This window comes from Physeter macrocephalus, chromosome 12 (assembly GCF_002837175.3).
Source record: "Physeter macrocephalus isolate SW-GA chromosome 12, ASM283717v5, whole genome shotgun sequence".
Taxonomy (NCBI): Eukaryota; Metazoa; Chordata; class Mammalia; order Artiodactyla; family Physeteridae; genus Physeter; species Physeter macrocephalus.
This window is the reverse complement of record NC_041225.1, coordinates 54,058,243-54,081,635: the sequence shown is the minus strand read 5'-3', so window position 1 is coordinate 54,081,635 and position 23,393 is coordinate 54,058,243. Positions and strand designations below refer to the sequence as shown.

The window sequence follows — 23,393 nt, the reverse complement described above, 5'->3', positions numbered from 1 at the left end:
GGACAAATGGTAAAAGTAAAGCTATACAGACAAAATCACACAAAGAAGCATACACATACACACTCACAAAAAGAGAAAAAGGAAAAAAAATGTATATATTAAAAAAAAGGAGAGAGCAACCAAATCAATAAACAAATCTACCAGTGATAATAAACTCTAAATACTCAACTAAGATAAACATAAAACCAGAAACAAATTAGATGCAGAAAGCAAACCCCAAGTCTACAGTTGCTCCCAAAATCCACCACCTCAATTTTGGGATGATCCATTTTCTATCAGGTGTTCCACAGAAGCAGGGCACATCAAGTTGACTGTGAGATTTAATCCGCTGCTCCTGAAGCTCCTGGGAGAGATTTCCCTTTCTCTTCTTTGTTTGCACAGCTCCCGGGGTTCAGCTTTGGATTTGGCCCCACCTCTGCGTGTAGGTCGCCTGAGGGCGTCTGCTCTTTACCCAGACAGGACGGGGTTAAAGGAGCAGCTGATTCGGGGGCTCTGGCTCCCTCAGGCCAGGGGGAGGGAGGGGTACGGATGCAGGGCGAGCCTGTGGCGGCAGAGGCCGGCATGATGTTGCAACAGCCTGAGGCGCGCGGTGTGTTCTCCTGGCGAAGTTGTCCCTGGATCATGGGACCCTGGCAGGCTGCACAGGCTCCTAGGAGGGGAGGTGGAGGTGGGAATAATGACCTGTGCTTGCACACAGGGTTCTTGATGGCTGCAGCAGCAGCCTTAGCATTTCATGCCCGTCTCTGGGGTCTGTGCTGATAGCCGCAGCTCGTGCCCGTCTCTCGAGCTCGTTTAGGCGGTGCTCTGGATCCCCTCTCCTCATGCAACCCGAAACAATGGTCTCTTGCCTCTTCGGCAGCTCCAGACTTCTCCCGGACTCCCTCCCGCTGGCTAGCCGTGGTGCACTAACCCCTTCAGGCTGTGTTCACGCAGCCAACCCCAGTCCTCTCCCGGCTTCCAACCGAAGCCCGAGCCTCAGCTCCCAGCCCCCGCCCACCCCGGAGGGTGAGCAGACAAGCCTCTCGGGCTGGTGAGTGCTGGTCGGCACCGATCCTCTGTGCGGGAATCTCTCCGCTTTGCCCTCCGCACCCCTGTTGCTGCGCTCTCCTCTGTGGCTCCGAAGCTTTCCCCCCGCCCACCCCCCGTCTCCGCCAGTGAAGGGGCTTCTAGTGTGTGGAAACCTTTACTCCTTCACAGCTCCCTCCCACTGGTGCAGGTCCCGTCCCTATTCTTTTGTCTCTGTTGTTTCTTTTTTCTTTTGCCCTACCCAGGTACGTGGGGAGTTTCTTGCCTTTTGGGAAGTCTGAGGTCTTCTGCCAGCGTTCAGTGGGTGTTCTGTAGGAGCTGTTCCACATGTAGATGTATTTCTGATGTATTTGTGGGGAGGAGGGTGATCTCCACGTCTTACTCCTCTGCCATCTTGAAGGTCTCTAGGTTCATTTTCATCTCTCTTTGGGTTTCATCTCAAAAGTGCAGAAGTAAGACTTCCTTCAGAGGACAGGTCAAAACTAAGGCAACTCAAGAAGTGTCCATCTCAGGTTTGAAGGGAGCAGGAAGACACTGATGTGACAAATAAGACTCAGGGGACGGGGAATGGTGCATCCCCACTATTAACCTTTGGGGAGAACTTAGAAGTCATAAGAAGGTTTACTCCCAGGAACATTTGGAGAAAGCAAGAAGAGAGCCTCTTCCATTCCTTCCTGAGTGGAGTTTTGTTGGTGGAAATGAGAGAACCCTGGGCTAAAGTCACAGAGATCCTGGGGGAGCCCAGAATTGCCTGAGTGGAAACTGCACAGAGACCTATTCCTCAGCCATCTGCTCTGCTTTCCCCTCATATGATTCCTCAAGGTTACCTTGCCTTCTCATGGCCATTATGATTTTCTCGACAGAGCTCACATTAGAGCATCTCAGAATCTGCCAAGGATTCCTTCCCAGAGGCCCTTGGCACCAGACACAGGGAAAAGAGAACTATTTGCAACCCGGACGGTTAGAATGAAAGGATAACCTTTAGATGCCGCTCACTGAGGTCATGTGTCTGCTGTACTGATCTCAGAGTGTTCCTGGGCAAAACTGGCATTGTTTGAGCCACTATCTTCATGCAACATTGGAATCTTAGAGGCACAACTGCAAATGTTTCTGCTCTAAGTTGGTTCTTCTGCCTGACCTAATAACAGAGTGATTATTGGGTGATGTCATATACAATAAGCCAATGATGTAGAGGCCAAATCAAACTGTATAGTCTGCTTCTTATTTTCCATTCATCTTTTCAGTGAATGTGGCTTTCAAGACAAGCCACATTGCTTTGGGAAAACAAATTTCTTCATCAATCAGAGGTGGCCATTGCAAGCTTGCCTCTTGGCTGTTAATGAGAAAGAATTATTATAACATAAAAGCACTTATGCATAAACAGTTTTGATATGAAACTTAATATTTTTCTACTGTGATATTCAACTAGAGTAAAATTCTATTTTTAAGAAAATTATGCAAAAATGTTAATTTAATGAAATAAAATGATCATCAAATAAAATTTGAAGATGAATGCTTCCTTCTCCTGACACCAGTGACCAGATCATGTTAATTCTTCCTTGGTAGCAAATTCTTTTGCAAAGCATTCTTTTCCATTTTTCTTTTTTTTTTTCTTTTTAAAAACATATTTATTTATTTATTTGGCTGCGTTGGGTCTTAGTTGCGGCGTGCGGGCTCTTCATTGCAGCGCGTGGGCTTAGTTGCCCCACGGTATGTGGGATCTTAGTTCCTCGACCAGGGATCGAACCCATGTCCCCTGCATTGGAAGGCAGATTCTTAACCACTGGACCACCAGGGAAGTCCCTCTTTTCCATTTTTCTTAAAAAGTCTTTGACTATGTTGAATCTTTTTTAAAAATTTGTTTTATTAAATTATAGTTGATTTACAGTGTTGTGTTAATTTCTGCTGTACAGCAAAGTGCTTCAGTTATACATATATATTCTTTTTCATATTCTTTTCAATTATGGTCTATCACAGGATATTGAATATAGTTCCCTGTGCTATACAGTAGGACCTTGTTGTTTATCCATTCTACACATAATAGTTTGCATCTGCTAATCCCAAACTCCCAGTCCTTCCCTCCCCCACCCGCCCTTCCCCTTGGCAACCACAAATCTGTTCTCTATATCTCTGAGTCTGTTTCTGTTTCACTGATAGGTTCATTTGTGTCATAGTTTAGATTCCACATATAAGTGATATCATATGGTATCTGTCTTTCTCTTTCCGACTTACTTCACTTAGTATGATAATCTCTAGGTCCCATGCTGCTGCAAATGGCATTATTTCACTCTTTTTTTAATGGCTGAATAGTATTCCATTTTATATATATACACACACACACACACATACACATACCACATCTTCTTTATCCATTCATCTGTCAATGGACATTTAGGTTGTTTCCATGTCTTGGCTATTGTAAATAGTGCTGCTATGAACACAGCGGTGCATTTATCTTTTTGAATTATAGTTTTGTCCAGCTATAAGCCCAGGAGTGGGATTGCTAGATGACCACCTTGAATCTTTGGTCAAAAGCTGTCAGTATCTTTCTGTTGCCTTGAGGAAAAATTCTAAAATCTTTAAGGCCTTTCCACAGACCCCCTCCATGGAACTTCTGGGCTTGCCAATGCTGCCCCTGGTACTTTTCAAATGCATGTTATCTTGCAAACTTGGCTTGTATCATTCCTTACAACTGGAACCCTTTGTCCTTTCAGCTGTTCAAATGCTACTTTTTCAAGGTCCCAGTTTGCTACATTTTCTTTCATCTACTAGACCACACACTCCATGGGGGCAGGAATTTTTGTGTGTTTTGTTCATTGCTGATCAACAGAATGTCTGCTGGATGAATGAAGGGATAAATGGAACCCATCCATTAGCAAGTCCTGCTAGTTTTATTTCCAAATCTGCAATTTCTCTCTGCTTTCGCCTTGGTCCAGTTCACTGACATTTCCTGTCTGGACTATTAGCACAATAGCCTCCTAGCTTGTCTTCTTCCTTCCATATTGCTCACCCTTTGCCTCAGTCCTTTCTCCATTGAACAGACAATGTGATACTTTAAAAATTTAATCACATTTCATCATTCTCCTGCTTAAAACCCCTCATTGGTTTCCTGCTGCCCTAATGTCCAAGCTCCTTAATATGGTCCACGAGGCCCTAAAGGATCTGGTCCCTGTATTCCTCTCTATTTACTCTCCTACCATGGTTACTTGGATGATGAGAAATTACCAGCCAGCAAAGGTCTAGGAGGACCTTCCAGGCAGAAAGAAGAAACAGGGCAAAAACCTTGATGTGGGAAAGGGCTTGGTGGTTTGAAGAACATAAAGGAGGCCAGTGTTCCTGGAGCACAGTGAGTGGGTTGGGGGGAGGTCCATGATAAGGTCTGGGGAGTCAGCAGGGGTCACATCACATGGGCACTGGGTGAATTAATAGTCCCATTGTGACCAAGGTGTCAACAGTTGTTTTTGCTAGAACTCTTTTCAGAACTGCACAGTATTATTTTCAGAAGAAATTTCCTTTCTTTTCCTTTTTGGAAAATTCCATTTTTAAAAGTTGGGATACCATTCACATACCATAAAATTGGTCCTTTTAAGTGTACAATCAGTGATTTATAGTATATTCACAAGTTTGTGAAACCATCATTATCTAATTCCACATCTTCATCACCTCAGAAAGAATCCCAGTTAGTAATGTCAAAAGAGAGACAACAGACCCAACATAGAGTCACTTGTGCAAAGCACTCGTCACCAAACCGAGACAATGCCTAACCTAACTGCAGTTTCATTCTTTTCCAGGAATGTAATCTTAACAAGTCCATCTGGAATTTCCTGGTCAGCACCAGTGAGGTAATCCACCTGACAGACTGCTGTCATCCTCCAAAGGAAGGTGACCTTGCCTGAAACAATCAGCTCTCTGCTAGAATAGTTCCCTGGTTCCCTGACCAGGGATTGAACCCTTGCCCCCTGCAGTAGAAGCTCAGAGTCTTAACCACTGGACCGCCAGGGAAGTCCCTAAAAGTAACCTACTTTTAATTTAGAAAGGATGTAATACACACTTATTCACTTGATCCTTACAAAACCCTAAGAGGCGTATTGTCCTCATTTTGCAGAGAGATAAGTTTATTTGTTCAAGCTCAGGTACCAGGAAAGTGGCAGAGCCAGGCCCTGAACTCATACCCTCTGGCTCCAGACACAGAGCTTTGCCAGCTCCACCTGGTTGCTTCTCCCATTACTGAAGAAAAGGTGTTAAATGGTTGCTTCCCTACTCTAATCCTACGAGGCTTTTCTGAACTTGAAGATCACTGACAACCACTAGTGGGTAAATATAGGATATGTCTTGTAAATAGGTTGTCTGTCTGGGTGTGTTTGTGTGTGTGTGTGCATTTGTGTGTATGTCTGTAGACATCTGTGCATGTATCCCAAAAACCTGCAAGGCAACTCTTCTAGTGCAATTTTCCTTGCATTCTTTGCCTGTTACTTCTGAGAACTGCCACGGTAGAGCTTACTCAACTGAAAATCTACAACACAGAGAGAGTCCACCTCCCTTCTCACCCACACACCAGAAGGAGGGCTAGAGAGTTAATCCACTTCCTTTTTCATGGTGTGAGAAACAGCACACACATCAATCTGTGTGGAGAACACACTAGTGTTGGTACCAAGTGTCTAAGGAGCAAGCAAACATTGGGGGTCCCTTTCAAGTTGCTACAGCTAATGACATGCGAGCCCAGTGAAGAAGCTGTGCGCTTGCTATACCCAAATCCTACAATCACAGAGCTGTATGTTTTCAACAGTGTCCAATGTACTCAATAACCAAGTCCCAGAACAATTACCTCTTCATGCTGAGGCAGTACCTCTGGGAATTATCCACCCTTTCCAGGTTGATTGCGAAAATCTTTCCATGCCTTACATGGTATTAAGGTTAACTTATTGGAGAGAACTATGTGAATTAAAGGTTATTCGTTTCACCGCAAGTTAAGACTATTTCAACAGACTCCAATGTAATGGAAATATTTCAGAATGTGGCTTCACTGCCTGTGGGGAGTATCTTGCTGTTGTTTATCTTGCTGACTTCATCATGTAGATTTCCTGCTCAGAACACTTTCAGTGGTTCCCACCCTCTAAAGAATGGCAAAAAACAAAGCTTCTCAGACTGGCATTGCCTAGTCTTAACCCATCTTCCAGCTGCATCTCCCACGACTCCCCAGCACTTAAACCCACTCACGCCACTCACTGTTTCCTGACCCCATCTTCCCCATGATATCTGGGCTTAGTGCACCTAGAAAGCCCTTCCACCTACCTCTGCAATTCCACTTATTTTTCATATCCTACCTTAAATGTTCCTTCAAGAAACTAGTATGAATCCTATTGTAGACCCCTTGTTATTCTTTTGTAGCATTTACCACATTTTGCTTTATTTTACAGTGTTTTGTTTTACTGTTGTAGTTTGTCCAACAAATACCTAGTGAGCACTAATTATTTGGTCTAGTTGAGAAGACAGACTGTATAAAAAAGATCTTATAATAACGTGCAGTAAGTAGACAGCAGAGGAAGTGTAGCATACAAAGGAGCCATCTAAAATGGGTTTTTGTGTTGGCAATTGGTGTTGGGTCCAGGAAGGCTTTCCTTTGCATAATTTTATTTTACCTTATACAAGATCTGGTGCTCACTGAAGTCAGAGACTTTGCAGCATGGACAGGCAATAATTTGTTGGAGTTCATCACAGCTCTCACCTGTGTAACACTATCTCATCTGACCCCACATTAGGCTAAGGCTATTGCTTCTGGAGCTCTTCTGGGGATTCCTTACATGTAGAAAAGCTATTGAGGAGATTTTACAACTTAAAAGCTTTTCTCTCTCTAGCACAAACACTCTGCCAGACAGGGATCATTCTAGAGTTGTTGGTGGACATAATTTATGGGGAAACATATGATGTGTTTATTACAGTATGGGCTGAAAGGTTCATGAGTTGAAGAGTAGGCCTTTTTCAAATGTGGAATCTAACATAAATGAAGTTAATCCTTAAAATCTATAAGGTATCTTGACTGCCTTAGGAGAAGTGTTTTATGAACACACCTAAACCCTTCAACCATTATTTGTAGCCTTCAACAGTCAACAAAAATGCAACCACATTTTGGTCATTTGTTAGAAACTGCTTGAGTAGGTTTAAGCTGACTAAGTATACTAGTGAGGTACCTGTGGGTAAGGTCGGATCTATGGCTCCAAAACACCGCAGGAAAATGAGAGCCTTGAAAAAGTCACATCTGTAAAGAAACTTGGTAAAACTCTCATTCTGTACAGTATGGTAAACTTTACCCTGCACCATACAGCAGGTTAATTTACTAAGACATTAACTTATGCTTATTCTTATTGTATTTTTCCCCTTACTATTCTAAGAAGGTAGTCAGACTTTTGTGTTCTCCTATCTCTGGAGCTCCAGGTTGCAAGAGAGAGGGCAGGGGCTGCCTGGCAACTCTCCCTCAAGGTTCTGGGAATTAGTTGCTCGGAAGCCTCCTTGTTTGAGGGGATTGGCCTTGGTCAGCCCAAAGAGTGATGGAGAGAAAATGACCTTCCAAGACTGGGAAGGTGGGAGTGGGCAGGTATGTCCCAGTAAGGGAAATGCCCCTGTTCCTTAGCAGCTGCCTTGGATGAACATCACTTTGGAACAGTACCTGGTGTGGTGCCCCTCTGGGTAGAACCTTCGGCATAGGGCTTCCCCACATTTGCCAAGATCCCACCATTCGTGAAACAATGGAGCTACTCAACTTCTAGGAATAAAATGTGCTTGGACACTGAGCAATGCAGGGGCTCTCTCTGAATGTTGTAAATTGCATAAGGCTTCCAGTGCCTGGAGCTGTGAGGGAGGAAGCCCTTGTAATGGTGGAATTTTAATATCTCAGCCCTAGGCAATTGGCAGTCTGGAGTCCGACTTGATTTGATTTAGAAAATAAGATGCTGTGATAAGCAAGTGACAGAATAAAATTGTACCCAATATGACTGTGTACGTGAGAACAAAATACTAGCTTGGAATGAATGGTCATGTATGGTGGGAGGAGAAGAGCCGTAAGAACTAGTCCCAATTTTTTTTTTTCATCTTTGCTTTTCCTTTTGTAAAAGACCCATGCGAAATTATTTTCAACATGTACTACCTTTTTGGCCCAAAGGGCCTCCAGTGGAGCTGAGCAAGGTCCATAAGGGCCCCTGGGGGCCATGGGTAGACCAAAGAAATAGAAAGAAGGGAAAGGAGATGAGAAGAAAAAATGAGAAAGCAGAGGAAGTAGGGAGGAGAGAAAGTGACAATTACCTAAAGTAACCGTATGCACAGACAGAATAGATGCACTAGTGTGGCATAAGGTCTCAGGCCAAGCCAAAGGAAGAAACTCTTGCATTTACTCTTTTTTCTATTTTCCCACATTTCTTCTACTTCACTTCCTATTCAGTCAGCCCTTGATTATCTTAACACCTCATGTGCCTCTAGGCAATGGATACTTAATTCCTCAATGGCTAGCTTGCGACAAGGCACTGGAAAAGCATCTGGTGTTGAGCCTCACAGAGACCTGAGTTTCAAATCTGGCTCTGCCAACTCATGGTAGCATGTCTGGTCACTAGATCCTCAAGAGCCGAAAGTAGTGCTACATGTGTAGTACGTGTCAGTAAACTGTCCTCTGGGCAAAACTCTCAAACGACCTCCTCCTTGTTATTTTACCTTCAGTCCTCTGGGTGGTGAAGACTTTTAGTCCTGAATAAACACTGGTGAAAATTGAGGGCTGGCTAGGAAAGAGGCAGAGGGCACTGAACAGAACCCATGATTTCACATTCACATCTGCAAGCATCCCTGATCTTGGGTACGTCTAGTCCAGCGGTTCTCAAATTTTACCAGGCATCGGAATCACCTGCAGAGTGCAAGGTCTCCAGATTTCTGATCCTTGGATCCGCAAATATTGATACTCACCTCCAGAAGGAGTTTAGGGGTCTCCAGGTATACAAAAGACACTAAGGATGTCCATGTATTTATCTTTCCAGTAGTTAAGAGAAGTTGTAATTTTTCTGTCTTCTACTTCACTGTATAAGTTTGTGTGAAATTCTGTCCAGACTTGGTAGATACTTTCATCCTACCTGTATATGAATGTCTATCTGTAATGCTTACTCACTAATATATTGTGTACTCTCTCTTCTCTCTTCATATGTTGGGACAAAGGGATTTTTGTTGGCTTTTGTTGGTGGGATTTTTGTTGGGTTTTGTTGTCAGGATTGTTTCACTTCCCTAACACAACCCTAACCATTCTACTCTTCTCTGAAAACCACCCTCCCAGCCTAGGCTGATGCAGTTAGAGTTTCTCTCCCAGGAATGTGGGATCAGGGCTGAGAGACATGGTCTGCATGAACCAGGGGGTCGGGGGGTGGATAGTGAGGCAGACATGCAGAGAGAAGCAGAGGCACCAATTCTTGAGATCTTTCCACCTGGGGTACAGTCCCAGTGAGTGCGAGCTGCCCTCCCCACCTCGGGTTCTACGAGACACCTCATGTCATGTGAGCTACCTCGTGTACTGACAAAATCTCCTTTTCTGCTTTAGCAAATTGGCCTTGGATTTCTGCTAACTGCACCTAAATAATCTGCACTGAGATATTCCCCATTGCCCTCATTGATGAACTGCAGATTCCTAGACACAGTAAAAAGCTCTTCACGATCTGCTGCCTGCTCACCCCTCCATCTCTTATCTCAACACATGCGCCTCCCACTCTATACCTCAGTCATATGGAACTACTTTTTAGCTCTTTCTTTTCTTCAGGGCTTAGGCATGCTTTTTCTTTCTGCTTGTAACACTCTTTTCCCCTCAACTTTGCCTGGTCAATCCCTATTAGGCCTTTAGATATCAGTGTAGGTGTGTTGCTTCCTCCAGGAAGTCCTCCCGGATACATAGCTTTTTTCTCCATATTCTTGGAGTACCTTTAGCTCCCGAGTCCTAGCACTTACATAAGACACCATAATTGGCTGGTGACTTGTCTTTCTTCCTCTCTAGATTTTGAGCTCTGTGAGGGCACAGTCTGAGTTTCAATCGCTGTTGTATCTGGGTGTCTAACCGTACCTGGTACTTGGCCGGCACCCAATAAATACTTGTCAAGTGAATGAACGATGTGCCTCCCTTGCTATCAGTCACCTGCCCCAGTGGCAGGTTGACAAGGTTGAACAGAAAAAATGAAAATTACTTTGGCCTCAAGGTATAGATTACAATTTGAAAATACTCCTGAGGTAAAGAATCAGGTATCGCCATAGTCTGGGAATATCCTATTACTTTCATTTTATATTTTTCCCCCTTATTTAATGACCATGACAGAGTTTCTAATTAGAGAAAAGGCCTCATGCATACATTGATTCAAAAGTGCTGTATCACTAGGGAGATTTTGAGAATAAGGTTAGAATTTAGCATATCAGAAGTTGAATCCATTTGAGATCTCTCAAAGAGGTTTGCTCTTGGGTCATTTAGCACAGACTTTCATAGTCACTGAAAACTGTTGTCATGGTAATCATGGAACCTTTTATGATTTTTGTAGACGAGTTAATGAAGATACTGGAAACAGCCCAAAGGAATTCATACTTGGGTGTGCATTTGTCTCCATATTAACCCAATCACTGTTTTGAACACACATCTGCCCCTGGCCTGATTCTCTTGGCTCTCCTTCCTGACAGGAACAAACAACTGATTCCTTTTTAGTATTTCAGACTAGGAGGCTGTGGATGGCTGCCCTTTTGGTCTCATTTCAACAGGAAGTCCTGCGCAAAGGGCTTAAAGGAACAGAAGAAAAAAAATTCTGCGTGAAACAAACCTCTTCTTTTATTTCAAAATTTTAATGTTGCTGATTTAAGGCACCTAAATCTAATGCCTATACAGAAGTTTCTTCTGTAGACAGCACAGAGCACTGAATATACCTAAAGTCTTTTTCTTATGGTCCTTCATAAATATACCTTAATTCAAGCGTCCATCAAGTCTACAAATTTACATACAGATAGCTCAGTGTGCTCACAAGATTTGACTGTGAGATTTTCCATTTATGTCCTGTCCTGCTAGTTCTTTCCCAATATCCATTCTCTCTTCTTTCCTAATAATAGTACTCCTTACTTTTAGCTAGGCATGCAGATGCTTGAAATCAAGACATTTCCCATTCTCCCTAAATTCTGGCCAATGGTATTTAAGTAGAAGTGGTGTATTTGACTTCCTGGACTTGTCTTTAAAGGGAGTAAGTATGTGCCTTTCTTCATCCCTTCCTACTGACTGGAATGTGGACATGATGGATGGAGCTGGGGTAGCCATTCTGGACAATGAGTTGAGAGCCACATTGAGAAAAGCAGAATGACAAGATAGAAGGAGTCTGCGTCCCTGAAGATTGTGAAGCTCCCATAAAAGCCCAGACTATGTTTACAGGAGAGAGAAAGAAACTTCAGTCTTATCTAAGCAACTGTTATTTTGGCTTTTCTGTCATCTAACCTTAACTATCACCCAAAAATGAAATTAATTATTCCTCTTTCCACTGATTGGGTGTGAAACTTTTCTGTGAGATTACCCATTGATTCCAGGGTACGCTGGAAGGTGGGAAGGTTTGCTGGACTTTTGCATTAGCCAGACTGAATTTCCTGGTATGGGGAATTGAGACAGAATGGCAGAAAAATACCTACTCCAGCTTAGGCATAGAGACATAATGTCGCCTGGCCTTTGTATGTGCATTTTGAATTTTTCAAATATAGTAGAACCACATATCTACCCTAAAATAAGAACTCTTACTTCAAATGCTTTTTGGAATGAAGTAAATGACAAATAGGAATCATTACTAATTAGTCTGAGTGCAAAGTATTGAGATAAGACACACACACAAAAAACCCGAAACAGAAAAACCCCAAACTTTCCAAATTATCTGAAACAAGTGTAACAGTCCTCCACATGGGAGACACAAGTCTTGTACCAGTGAGGAACTGCAACTTTACTTACTGAATTTGGGCCTTTTAATCTTCTTTGTCATTTCTTTATTTGAGTGTATTCCAGTCACCAGCAAAACTACATGAAGAAAATGCAAAAAATCTAATCAATATTATTTCACCTAAATGCTTTCTCTCTTTTGACCTTTATGTTTGCTTCAAGCATATGTTAAAGTATTCTCGTTAGTAGAACTAATTTTCCCTTATTTTATGGTTGGGGAAATAAGATGTATATTTTGTGCTTTTGTTAGCCTCTTTTGAAAGGGCCTTTTAAAAACACCTCTTGGATATCTGTCCCGTGTTTTGCTGTCTTTAAATTTCACCACACCAGCTCCACCATCTCCACTTTCCAAAGGCAGGAACGTGGGTCTGGCGAAGCCCACTGATTTGCTTGGTGCCAGGAATAAATTATAGAGGTAGGATGAACATCCAGGCCCTTCCTGTTCTCTCTCTCCTGTTCCACACTGAGTTTCCAAACGGCCAGTTTCCAAACGCCCAGAGAAGCGCATACGCATGCGTGCGTGTGCACTTGAAGTGCGCGCATGTGCGTGCGAGAGAGCCAGGGAGGGACTGAAGAAGCGCGTCCGTACAAAGCCTCAGAGGAGGACTCTTTGGAAAGGAAGACAAGGAGGAGGGGGACTGGGGAGACGAGAGACTCCTCACAAGGTATGGTGCGACCTGACTGTCCTTGGTGGTCCTTCCAGCCCCAATTGGTGCTGCGCCCCCCAGAGGCCAGCTGCAGGTTGGTGAGCTTCCTTCTCAGAAACGGAGCAGAAACTGGATACTGCTCTTCGGGAAGCAAAACAATAGGGGAAGAAAGGGGAACTCTTTATGCCTTTAAGTTTAAAGTCGCATTGCTAGTGTGAGCCTTGTGTTTCTAAAATATAACATTGACCGAATTTTTCTTATTACCAAAATAATACATGTTCCTTGTAGGACAGTAAAAGAACACTTAAAAACAGTACTACAGAAAATAACGGATGAAAGCAAAAAGTATAATATTTTCAGGCTTTTTCTATATATATGTATGTATTGTACTTTGAAACAAACATTTGATGATGCTTATACTGTTTACAATGTGTCATAAACTTATTTCTACTTAAGGATATATAGAAACATTTTTTCTAGACATTTAATGTTCCTCATAATAATTTTCACTGCCTACAAAATATTGCAATTCATGGACATACCATAATTTAGCCAACTCCTGATTTAATATAAATAGCTTTATCTTTGCATGGATTCCTTATTATTGCCTTATAATAAAATTCCAGGGCTTCCCTGGTGGCGCAGTGGTTGAGAGTCCGCCTGCCGATGCAGGGGACACGGGTTCGTGCCCCGGTCTGGGAGGATCCCACATGCCGCGGAGCGGCTGGGCCCGTGAGCCATGGCCGCTGAGCCTGTGCGTCCGGAGCCTGTGCTCCGCAACGGGAGAGGCCACAGCGGTGAGAGGCCCGCGTACCGAAAAAAAAAAAAAAAAAAAATTCCAAATAGGGTTTCTTGTCTGAAAGATATGCCCACTTAAATTTTTGATATATATTGTGAACATTTCTCAAAGCAATTTTTTAATAATGTCTAAAAATGCTCACTTCTCTGTACCTAGACTAATTCTACCTATAAACAGAAAAGCATGTTTTTCCTTTCAAAAGTCTAGTCAGTATTCTTCTTCCTTCCTTTCCAGGCCTTCTTCTACGTTACCCACCCAAAGATGATACTGCTCTAACTTACCTCCATTTTAGCTACTTTTTTGAGAAACCCACTTTCTGGATGGAGTTGGAATTCTGGAGGTGAACATGAGGCAGCAGAATAATTAAAATAGGTATTTTACTTCCTACTTTTTTTTTTAAACAGAACACAGATGCTTGATTAAAGCATAAATCAGGACTTAGGCATTCTTGAATTGGTAACTGTCTTTGAAGGAAAAAGTGGCAATGTCACCAAGTGTTTGTTAAGAAAATTTTTTATTTATCTTATGATTAACTAGCTGAGCTGTGCCAATGATGTAGCTCCTGAATTACCCCGTTTTGACTATTAGCACTAGTTGAGGCCTGGACAGTTGACATACCATGTCCTGCAAGAACAGAGCCATGAAAGAGAACTGAGTGAAAACCAAATGTCTAGCCAAGTAGAATGAAGGCAGACATTTTTTAGGTGTTATTTACTTCTGGGGTTTGCGTAGGGTGTGAATGTCCTGGAGGTCTGATTTTTATAGTAGGCTCTGTGTCATTTAACTCTGTCCAAAGACTGCATCTTCATTTTATACACAAAAATAAATAACTAGAATATTTTTTAAAAAACAAGTACGAAATAAATATGTAGAAAAAATTATGTGCGTAAAGCAGAGGGAGTAAGTGAAATAGTAGTAAATTTGGGTATCAGTTGTTGGTGGGAAACCAAATACTGTCTTTCTGGGGCTGTGTACCCATGGCACGTCGTTTATAAGTCTTGGTTTCATTAGGACTATAAATATTTCAGTAAGACCACCCCATCACTCACATTTTCTCGCCCAATACCCTCCAGGCTGAAAACATGCAGAGCTGGGTTCAGTTTTAAGCAGTGGTTAATAAAGTCATTATTTTCAATGGTACACAGAGGCCCTCCCCTCAGCTTAGATGCTTGTTAATTAAAGCTCCCCAGAAGCCACTCCTCAAGGGGAGGGCTGGTCAGTAAGGCTGCAAATGTGCTTGTGCCCTGAAACAAGTCATTCCTCATCTGCAAGACCTCTCTTGCTACCTTGGAAATGGTGACTTGCATGTGGAATTTGGGTGAGAGAAGAATCAGTCATGTGTTCCTGTTCTTAGGAAGCCTGGCAGAGCACCGAGATGGATGACAGATGCTCACTTCAAAGTACAAAGCAGAACACAGGTCTGAAAGCCCTTCCATGGGACTAGTTAGTTTATCTGGCCACAGCTGAGGCCATTAGAGTCTAGAGGCCTTGAGGAAATCAAGGCTAGAGTCTGAAGTTCCAAGGCAACCATGATTTACCAACTCTGCAGCAATACTTGTCAATTTTTTTTTTTTTTTTTTTTTTGCGGTAGGCGGGCCTCTCACTGTTGTGGCCTCTCCCGTTGCGGAGCACAGGCTCCGGACGCGCAGGCTCAGCGGCCGTGGCTCACGGGCCCAGCCGCTCCGCGGCATGTGGGATCTTCCCGGACCGGGGCATGAACCCGTGTCCCTTGCATCGGCAGGCGGACTCTCAACCACGGCGCCACCAGGGAAGCCCACTTCTCAATTTTTAAAAAGTCAATGTTCCAGCTTTGAGTAACATGAAAAGTTCTCACCTTTCGCTAGTCGTGTTTGAAATTTCAAAACAAATTAAATATTGAATTTATTTTTTCAAATAAAAATTTTCCTCTGCTCTCTTTCTCTCTAATGTGGCCATCAGTCTGATTAAGATAGCTGAGGTGCAATTGTTTTAAAATTCAATTTAAGTAAATTATCGTCCACATAATTTATAGAGAAAATACAAATGAGTTAGCTTGAAACAATGTTCAGTCTCATTAATGATAAAAAATGCAGGCTAAAGCAAAATGACAGGATATTTTCTCATAGTGTGTACTGAGTACTGAACACAGATTATACTTAATCCTGGCATGGATTTGGGATTAGGGCAGTCCAGTACACTCTTGGTAAATTCTAAGCAGGTGGAGTCATTCTGGAAAGCCATTTGGTAATACATTTCAGTAGCCTTAAAAAACATTTATATTCTTCGTCCTAGATAATATATACCTAGTAATATATCCCAAGTTATAATCAGAGACATAGACAAGGATTTATGTATAATAAAAGGTGTTCATTACAGCATTATTCCTCATAGCAATCCGAAATAATGAAATCTTGGAAATGTCCCAACAGTAGGGGAATACTAAGCATTTATTACAAATGATTTTAGCAGAAGATTAAATGACCTGGGAAGTTCTCAGCTCTAACCTTAAGCATGATTCTGACAAAATTAGAATATATGCAGAGAGAAATACCTGGAACAAATATTCCAAAATTTTAATAATGGTAGAATTATAATTCCTATTTTATATTTTCTGTATTTTTCCCATTTCACAGTGAAGTTCTTACACATAAATATTCTGTGTTTTATGTAGAATGTCTCTTTTTGAATTAGAAAAAGACAATTGTTATTTAATTTGGTCATATTGAAATCAGATAGACTTATAATAATGAAAAGTGCTTTCTAAAATCATTGGCAAAAAAAAATAAATAAAATAAAATAAAATAAAATAAAATCATTGGCATGGTTAATAGGCACATGTGTTCCACTTTTCCTGTTAGTATTAAGTCATAATCAGAATCCATTTATTTTCAAGAAAAGACATGAAGTGCCAGAACATTTAACCAATTATCAAATCAGTAAGTACTTACTGAATACTTATTACGTGTCTAGAACTTTTATAGGAATGCTTCATTCTAGCCCATAAACTTTTTGTTTGATCCCTTAGCGCCACTCAAGATACTAACTCAGGAGGTGTTGACAGGGACTCTCTCCTTCACCAAACTTTAGTCAGGCTCCTCTAAGCCCTCTTCTAAACTAGGCTTTGACCTTGGGCTTCTGTGTCTGTCCTTGTTGGGCCTGCATCACTTAGTTTTAGCAAGAATCTTGTTTAGAGAGAATCCTCCACCCTTGGCACGTGATCACCCTGGTCTGCCTTTAGCAAGAATCCTGTCTGGTTGGTTTAGCAAGAATCCCCCGATTCCCGTGAAATCTCCTCTTAGTAATTTCCATCCCCTGACCCCTGCAAGCCGCTCCTTGGCTATAAATCCCCACTTTTCCTTGTTACATTCGGAATTGAGCCGAGTACAATACTGAGGTCTCCTTTCCCCTGTTGAGATCGTTCCTGATTAAAATCTGTTTTTACTGCTTTAAATACTGTCCAGCTCTGGTTCTCTTTAACAGTGTCCACAGTGCCTTCCTGAAAACTGATTTATAAAGCAGATGATTTAAAATCAGCTCAAATTTCCCCTATGCTTTGCTTTCGACTTACTTACTCAATGAAACATCTAGCATGAAATATATCAGTGCTTTATTGCAGAGACAGGATAACTTATTCTCTATAATCACATAAATCACAAAATTATGCTTCAGATCATAGAATATTGAAGCTGGGAGGAGCTTTGGAGGTCATCTTTTTATTTTGTAGGAAAGAAACCAAGGTCAAGGTTGACATCTCAGCTAAAGCTGCTTTGGAGGAGGAGGGGGCAGAAGTTGGAACCAGAATGCAGGTTTGCTGGTGCAGCCTTAGGCTTTTTAATGCTACTGTCTCCCCATAGTGCAGTCATTGATTATATGCGGTGCTCCAATGACAGTGGGCAGCTTACAACTCTGCTACATCATAAATTTACACATATTTAGAGTGACCATGCTAGCTCTGATATATACCGATTAGACACTTAATTAACATTAATTTAGAGGGCTTTTGGGGGATCTTTGGATGGTTCTCTGTGATATTGTGATTTATGATAAATATATATTTTGGTGTTCCGGCCTCAGTTCCTGCCTAACAGCTCCCCAAACCCTTGGAATGTCCTGAGTGATAAGAGCAATGGGAGCATCTATTGTTATAATATGTATATTTTTTACTGGAGTAAAATTGCTTTACAATGTTGCATTACTTTCTTCTGTACAACGAAGTGAATCAGCTCTATGTATAACTATATCCCCTCCCTCTTGGACCTGAGCTGAGCTCCCTGCGCTATACAGCAGGTTCCCACCAGCTATCTATTTTACACATGGTAGTGTATTTATGTCAAACCTAATCTCCCAATTCCTCCCACCCTCCCCTTCGCCCCCTGTGTCCACATGTCTGTTTATAATATTTGATTTTTGGTCCTCAGTTCCTGAAATCAGAGCCATAAAGGTGAAATGGGTGTCTTGTTTTTCATAACAAGCCCCTTTCAATCACGACTGAGTTTATGTTAATGAGGTGGCTTTTGAAAATCCCCTAAAGATGAGGGAGCTGGTTGCCAGGGAAACCAATAGAGAGTTGGAATTTTCAGTCCCATCTCCTGATTTCCCCAGAGGAAAGAGGGGCTGGAGGTTGAATCAGTCACCAATGGCCAGTGAGTTCATCAATCATGCCTATGTAATGAAGCCACCATAAAAATCCAAAAGGAGAGGGTTCAAAGAGCTTCCAGGTTGAGGAATGAGAGCTCATCCATGTGCCACCGTGCTGGGCCCAAATTCCATGGGGGCAGAAACTCCTTTGTTCAGGACCTCTCCCTGTGTATCTCTTTATCTGGCTGTTGATTTGTATCCTTTAACATCCTTTGTAATAAACTGGTAATCTAGTGAGTAAACTGGTTTCCTGGGTTCTGTGAGCTGCTTGAGAAAATTAATCAAACGCAAGGAGGGGGTCATGGAAACCTCTGCTTTATAGCCAGTCCGTCAGAAGCACAGGTGACAACCTGACTTGCAATCGGCATCTGAAGTGTGTGTGTGTTGGGGGGCGGGGGGCAGTCTTGTGTGAGCCCTTACCTGTAGGATCTGATGCTATCTCCGGGTAGAATGGTGTCAGAATTGAGCTGAGTTGTAGGAAACCCAGCTGGTGTTGAGGAATCACTTGGTGTGGGGAAAAAATTCACACATAGGAATTGGGTGCAGAATCAGACTCTGAAACCTGAAAAATCCAACATCCCTGACAAGAGTAATTTATTTAGCAATATTTCTTGAGTGCCTGTGAGATGTGCTGAGAACTGAAAATGCAACAGTGAGCAAGACACAGCTCCTGCTGTCAGTATCCAGGGGAGGCAGCCTCATGGCAGCCTCATGACGAGGTGAATGCCATGCAGTCGTGACTAGAATCAATACAGGGCACCAGGGAAGCCCATAGGAAGAGGGTCTGATCAAATGGAGAGCAGAGGAAGCTTCCTGGAGGGCCAGTAGGGTGTGTGGGGGTGAGAGGAAGAACATTCCAGGACAGGGAACAGCATAGTCAAAGACCTGGAAGGGAGAAATGACTCGACCTTCAGGGGAATGAGAAGGTCGGCACTTCCCACGTCCCTGGAAGCCAGGCTGGGCTCTGTGGTAGGGAGGAGAACAGGAGAGGACGGCAAGAGTCATATGAGAGAGGCCTTGCCAGCAAGCAAGGCACTTTGAGAGATGTGGGCTCCGTCATAAAGACAAAGGGAAAACACTGAGTGTTAAACCAGGAGAGTGGGATCAGATATGGGCTTTAGGGAGATTAACTGGGGTGTGGTAGAGAATGAGTTAGAGGGGTAAGGATTTGGGGCAGGGAGGCTGTCACAGTACTGAAGAGAGTTTCAGGGGACTTAAGGGAAATGACCCTGGGATGGAGACAAGCAGATGAATAAGAGAGATTCCAGGGAGTGGCATATAAGGACATAGAGGAGAGAATCTGCAATAGGAGTCTCCCTTTTCTACTTTGATTTCTTGCTTTGTGAATGAGCAACCCTGAGGGGAAAACGGTTTTGCAGAAGGGCAGGCTGAGAGGGGCAAGACAAGCAAGGACAGTCAAGTTCTTCTTGGTTCCATGATGTGGGGGACATGGCAGAGTGTGAACCAGCCTCAGGGTTTCTGTGTTTTGTTTTGTTTGTTTTACAGTAGCTAAATCCTTCCTATTCCTAACCGGTGCCCCAGCCTCATCCCACCCTGTGTTCACCCCTACTAACCTATAGGTTAGTATGGGGCTGGGGGGAGATAGCATCTCGGAAGGGCAAGGTGGAAGTGAAGGACCCTGTGATCTCAACGAGAATATTCCCTAGCAAGTTGGTGGTGGAGTCAGGACCAGAACCTTATCTTCCCTCTGACTCCCAGCCCAGTCTCCTTCCACCATGCTGAGAGCCCCTTGCCTTCCCAGCTGTGTCACCTCTTTCTCTTCCAGTCCTCAATTCTGCCACTGTAGATTCCCTCTGCACAGACCTTGCACATTCTGACTATATTATGGGTTAAATTCTGTGCCCCCCTCCCTGAATTCATAGGACTTCTGTTGGACTTCGTGTTGAAGTCCCAGCCCCCAATACCTCAGAAGTTGACCTCAGTTGAAAATAGAGTGGTTGTAGATGTAATCAGTTAAATTTAACTAACTTAATTAGTTAGGATGAGGTCATCCTAATGGAGTAGGTTGGGCCCCTAATCCAATATGACTGGTGTTATAAAAAAAGGGCAGTTTGGATATAGACACAGACAAACATAGAGGTGAAGGTGTTTGGGTATAGATTCAGACAAACACATGTGAAGGTGAAGGCATAGATTGGGGTGATGCCAAGTACTGCCATAGATTGCTAGCAAACCGCCAGAAGCTAGGAGAGGGGCATGGAACAGAGTTCACTCTTACAGCCCTTTGAAGAAACCAGCCCTGCTGACACCTTGATTTTGGACTTGTAGCCTCTAGAATTGTGACAGAATAAAATTCTGTTGTTCTAAGCCACCCAGTTTGTGGTATTTTGTTATGGCAGCTCTAGCAAACAAATACTGACTATCTAAAAGGCCTTTGTACCCTTCCGTGGCAATAGTTTCACAGTGACCCACAGGATCATTCTGCCTGACACAGAGTGGCCACAGCACAGTGGGGTCAAGATTAACCAAAGATTACCCTTGGGCTTAGTGCTAAACACATCAGCACTTTTCTTTCATCTGGTTGACCTGCTGCTCCTTAAGGGCCTACCCCAAATTGTGTTCTCTGTTGATAATATAAGTTTAAAGGGTTTCATCTCTAAAAGTATGAGTTGCCAATGGTACAAGTAAGGCCATGTCAGTGATAAGAATTTTTTTTTTGAGAAATTAAGAAATAAGTTCTCTAAATTCAGAATCTTTAAATATGCTTTATCTGAAATATTTGCTAGTTGCTGAATAATACACACACACAAATATGTGTGTATATATGTGTGCTTAATATATAATATGTAGACATACATATGTGTACATATGTTTGCTTTATATAAAAAATATATAGATATACATTCTGAATTTGATCTACATTTAACATTCCCAGTTAAACATTTCTCCAAAATGTTTATCATAAAAAGATACACTGAACTGTTTATATGCTCTGTCTTGGTTTAAATCTTTTGTTGGCAAGATTCTTTGGACATTAGGAGAATGTTAAAAGCGTATCCAGACACATATAAAAGTACTTACCAAGGAACATTTCAATAACAGATGCCTTCATAGTGAGGACAACAATCCCCATAAATATCAAAATGGCACCCTAGAGAGGAAGAAACAATAACATCATCATATTTCAGCCAAGAGTTCTGAATTGGATGCACAGAGTGTAGGGAGGGGCTGCCTCATTTTGCATTGCCCTCTGGAGTCTTAGGATTTCAGGCTGCGGCTCTCTGTAAACAACTCATGGAGATCAGCTGCGCTGGTACCCAGAGAGGCTATTCTCAGAAAACCTGTTCTAGCCACCAGCCTCCTCTTCTTCAGAGATTTGGTCTTAGACTAAAGAGGAAATAATTCCACAATTTCCAGGGTATGTTCAAACAGTCTTCAAATTAGGACAAAAGCCACACTTATGGTATTTAGAGAACATTTTTAGATTACAAATTGTGGGTTGTTTTTGTTTGTTTTTAATAAATTTATTTTATTTTTGGCTGCATTGGGTCTTTGTTGCTGCGTGCAGGCTTTCTCTAGTTGCGGCGAGTGGGGGCTACTCTTCGTTGTGGTGCGTGGGCTTTTCATTGCGGTGGCTTCTCTTGCTGCGGAGCACAGGCTCTAGGCGCGTGGGCTTCAGTAGTTATGGTGAGTGGGCTCAGTAGTTGTGGCACATGGGCTTAGTTGCTCCGCGGCATGTGGGATCTTCCTGGACCAGGGCTTGAACCCGTGTCACCTGCATTGGCAGGCGGATTCTTAACCACTGCGCCACCAGGGAAGTCCTACAAATTGTTTTAGATTACAGAAACAATTCACTCAATAAATATTTATTAAACTCTTATTGTATGTCTAGGGATGAGGTGATTAAAATTGAATTAAAAGATAGTTCTTGCTCTTAAAAGACTTATAGTTCAATAGAAGTGAGAAAACATACCTGGACAGAAATAACCATAATATTAGAGAGTGTGCAGGCCCCCAGAGGGAGAATAAGGGGAGTTTATGGACCAGTGGTTCTCAAACTTTGCTGCATATTAGAATTATCTGGGAGTTTTAAAAGGCCCTGATGCCCAGGCTGCATCTCAGACGAGTTGAACCATAACCTCTTGCAGGTGGGGTCTAGGCATCAAGCGTTTTCTAAACTCCACAGGTAATTCCAATCTGCAGCCAAGTTTGAGAACCAGTGGTTTAAACCAAGGCTTCCAAATCTTTTTTGTTTTGTTTTTTGTTTTCGGTACATGGGCCTCTCACTGTTGTGGCCTCTCCCGTTGCGGAGCGCAGGCTGCGGACGCGCAGGCCCAGCGGCCATGGCTCACGGGCCCAGCCGCTCCGCGGCATGTGGGATCTTCCCGGACCGGGGCACGAACCCGCGTCCCCTGCATCGGCAGGCGGACTCTCAACCACTGCGCCACCAGGGAAGCCTGCTTCCAAATCTTAATGTGCATATGAATCACCTGGGGAACTTGTTAAAATGTAGATTCTAATCCAGGAGGTCTGGGATAGTGTCAGAGAGTCCCCAAGAGGTTAGGGAATTTAGAGGAGGGAGAGATTATGTCAGCTGTGGGAATAAGAGGAAGCCTCTTGGAGGTGGCAGCATTTGGGGTAACTCTGAAAGATGAAAATAGGAGATGAAGTGGCTACAAGTCGGGGGGAACAGCATGGACAGAGGCTCAGAGGTTGGAAAGCAGAGTGGATACAAGGATGCTGTTGAAGCAAGATCTTTTCTGACCCACCTCCTAGAGAGATGGAAATAAAAACAAAATTAAACAAATGGGACCTAATGAAACTTAAAAGCTTTTGCACAGCAAAGGAAACCATAAACAAGATGAAAAGACAACCCTCAAATGGGAGAAAATATGTGCAAATGAAGCAACTGACAAAGGATTAATCTCCAAAATATACAAGCAGCTCATGCAGCTCAATATCAAAAAAAGAACCCAATCCAAAAGTGGGCAGAAGATGTAACTAGACATTTCTCCAAAGAAGATATACAAATTGCCAACAAACACATGAAAAGATGCTCAACATCACTAATCATTAGAGAAATACAAATCAAAACCACAGTGAGTTATCACCTCACACCTGTCAGGATGGCCATCATCAAAAAGTCTACAAACAATAAATGCTGGAGAGGGTGTGGAGGAAAGGAAACCCTCTTGCACTGTTGGTGGGAATGTAAATTGATACAGCCACTATGGAGAACAGTATGGAGGTTCCTTAAAAAACTAAAAACAGAACTATCATATGACCCACCAATCCCACTCCTGGGCATATACCCAGAGAAAACCATAATTCAAAAAGATACATGGGGCTTCCCTGGTGGCGCAGTGGTTGCGCGTCCGCC

General features: G+C 42.8%; 1 protein-coding gene across 1 annotated transcript in view; it reads right to left on the bottom strand.

Moving 5' to 3' along the window:
• The window catches only part of VIT (vitrin), a 125,222-nt gene that overhangs the window by 72,883 nt on the left and 28,946 nt on the right, over positions 1-23,393 (bottom strand). The window contains exons 2-3 of the mRNA XM_028497146.2: positions 21,095-21,164; positions 12,002-12,067 (exon numbers count right to left, since the gene is read on the bottom strand). Coding sequence (XP_028352947.1) covers positions 12,002-12,067; positions 21,095-21,146 — 118 coding nt within the window. The 5' untranslated portion in view covers positions 21,147-21,164. The remainder of the gene's footprint in view (positions 1-12,001; positions 12,068-21,094; positions 21,165-23,393) is intronic.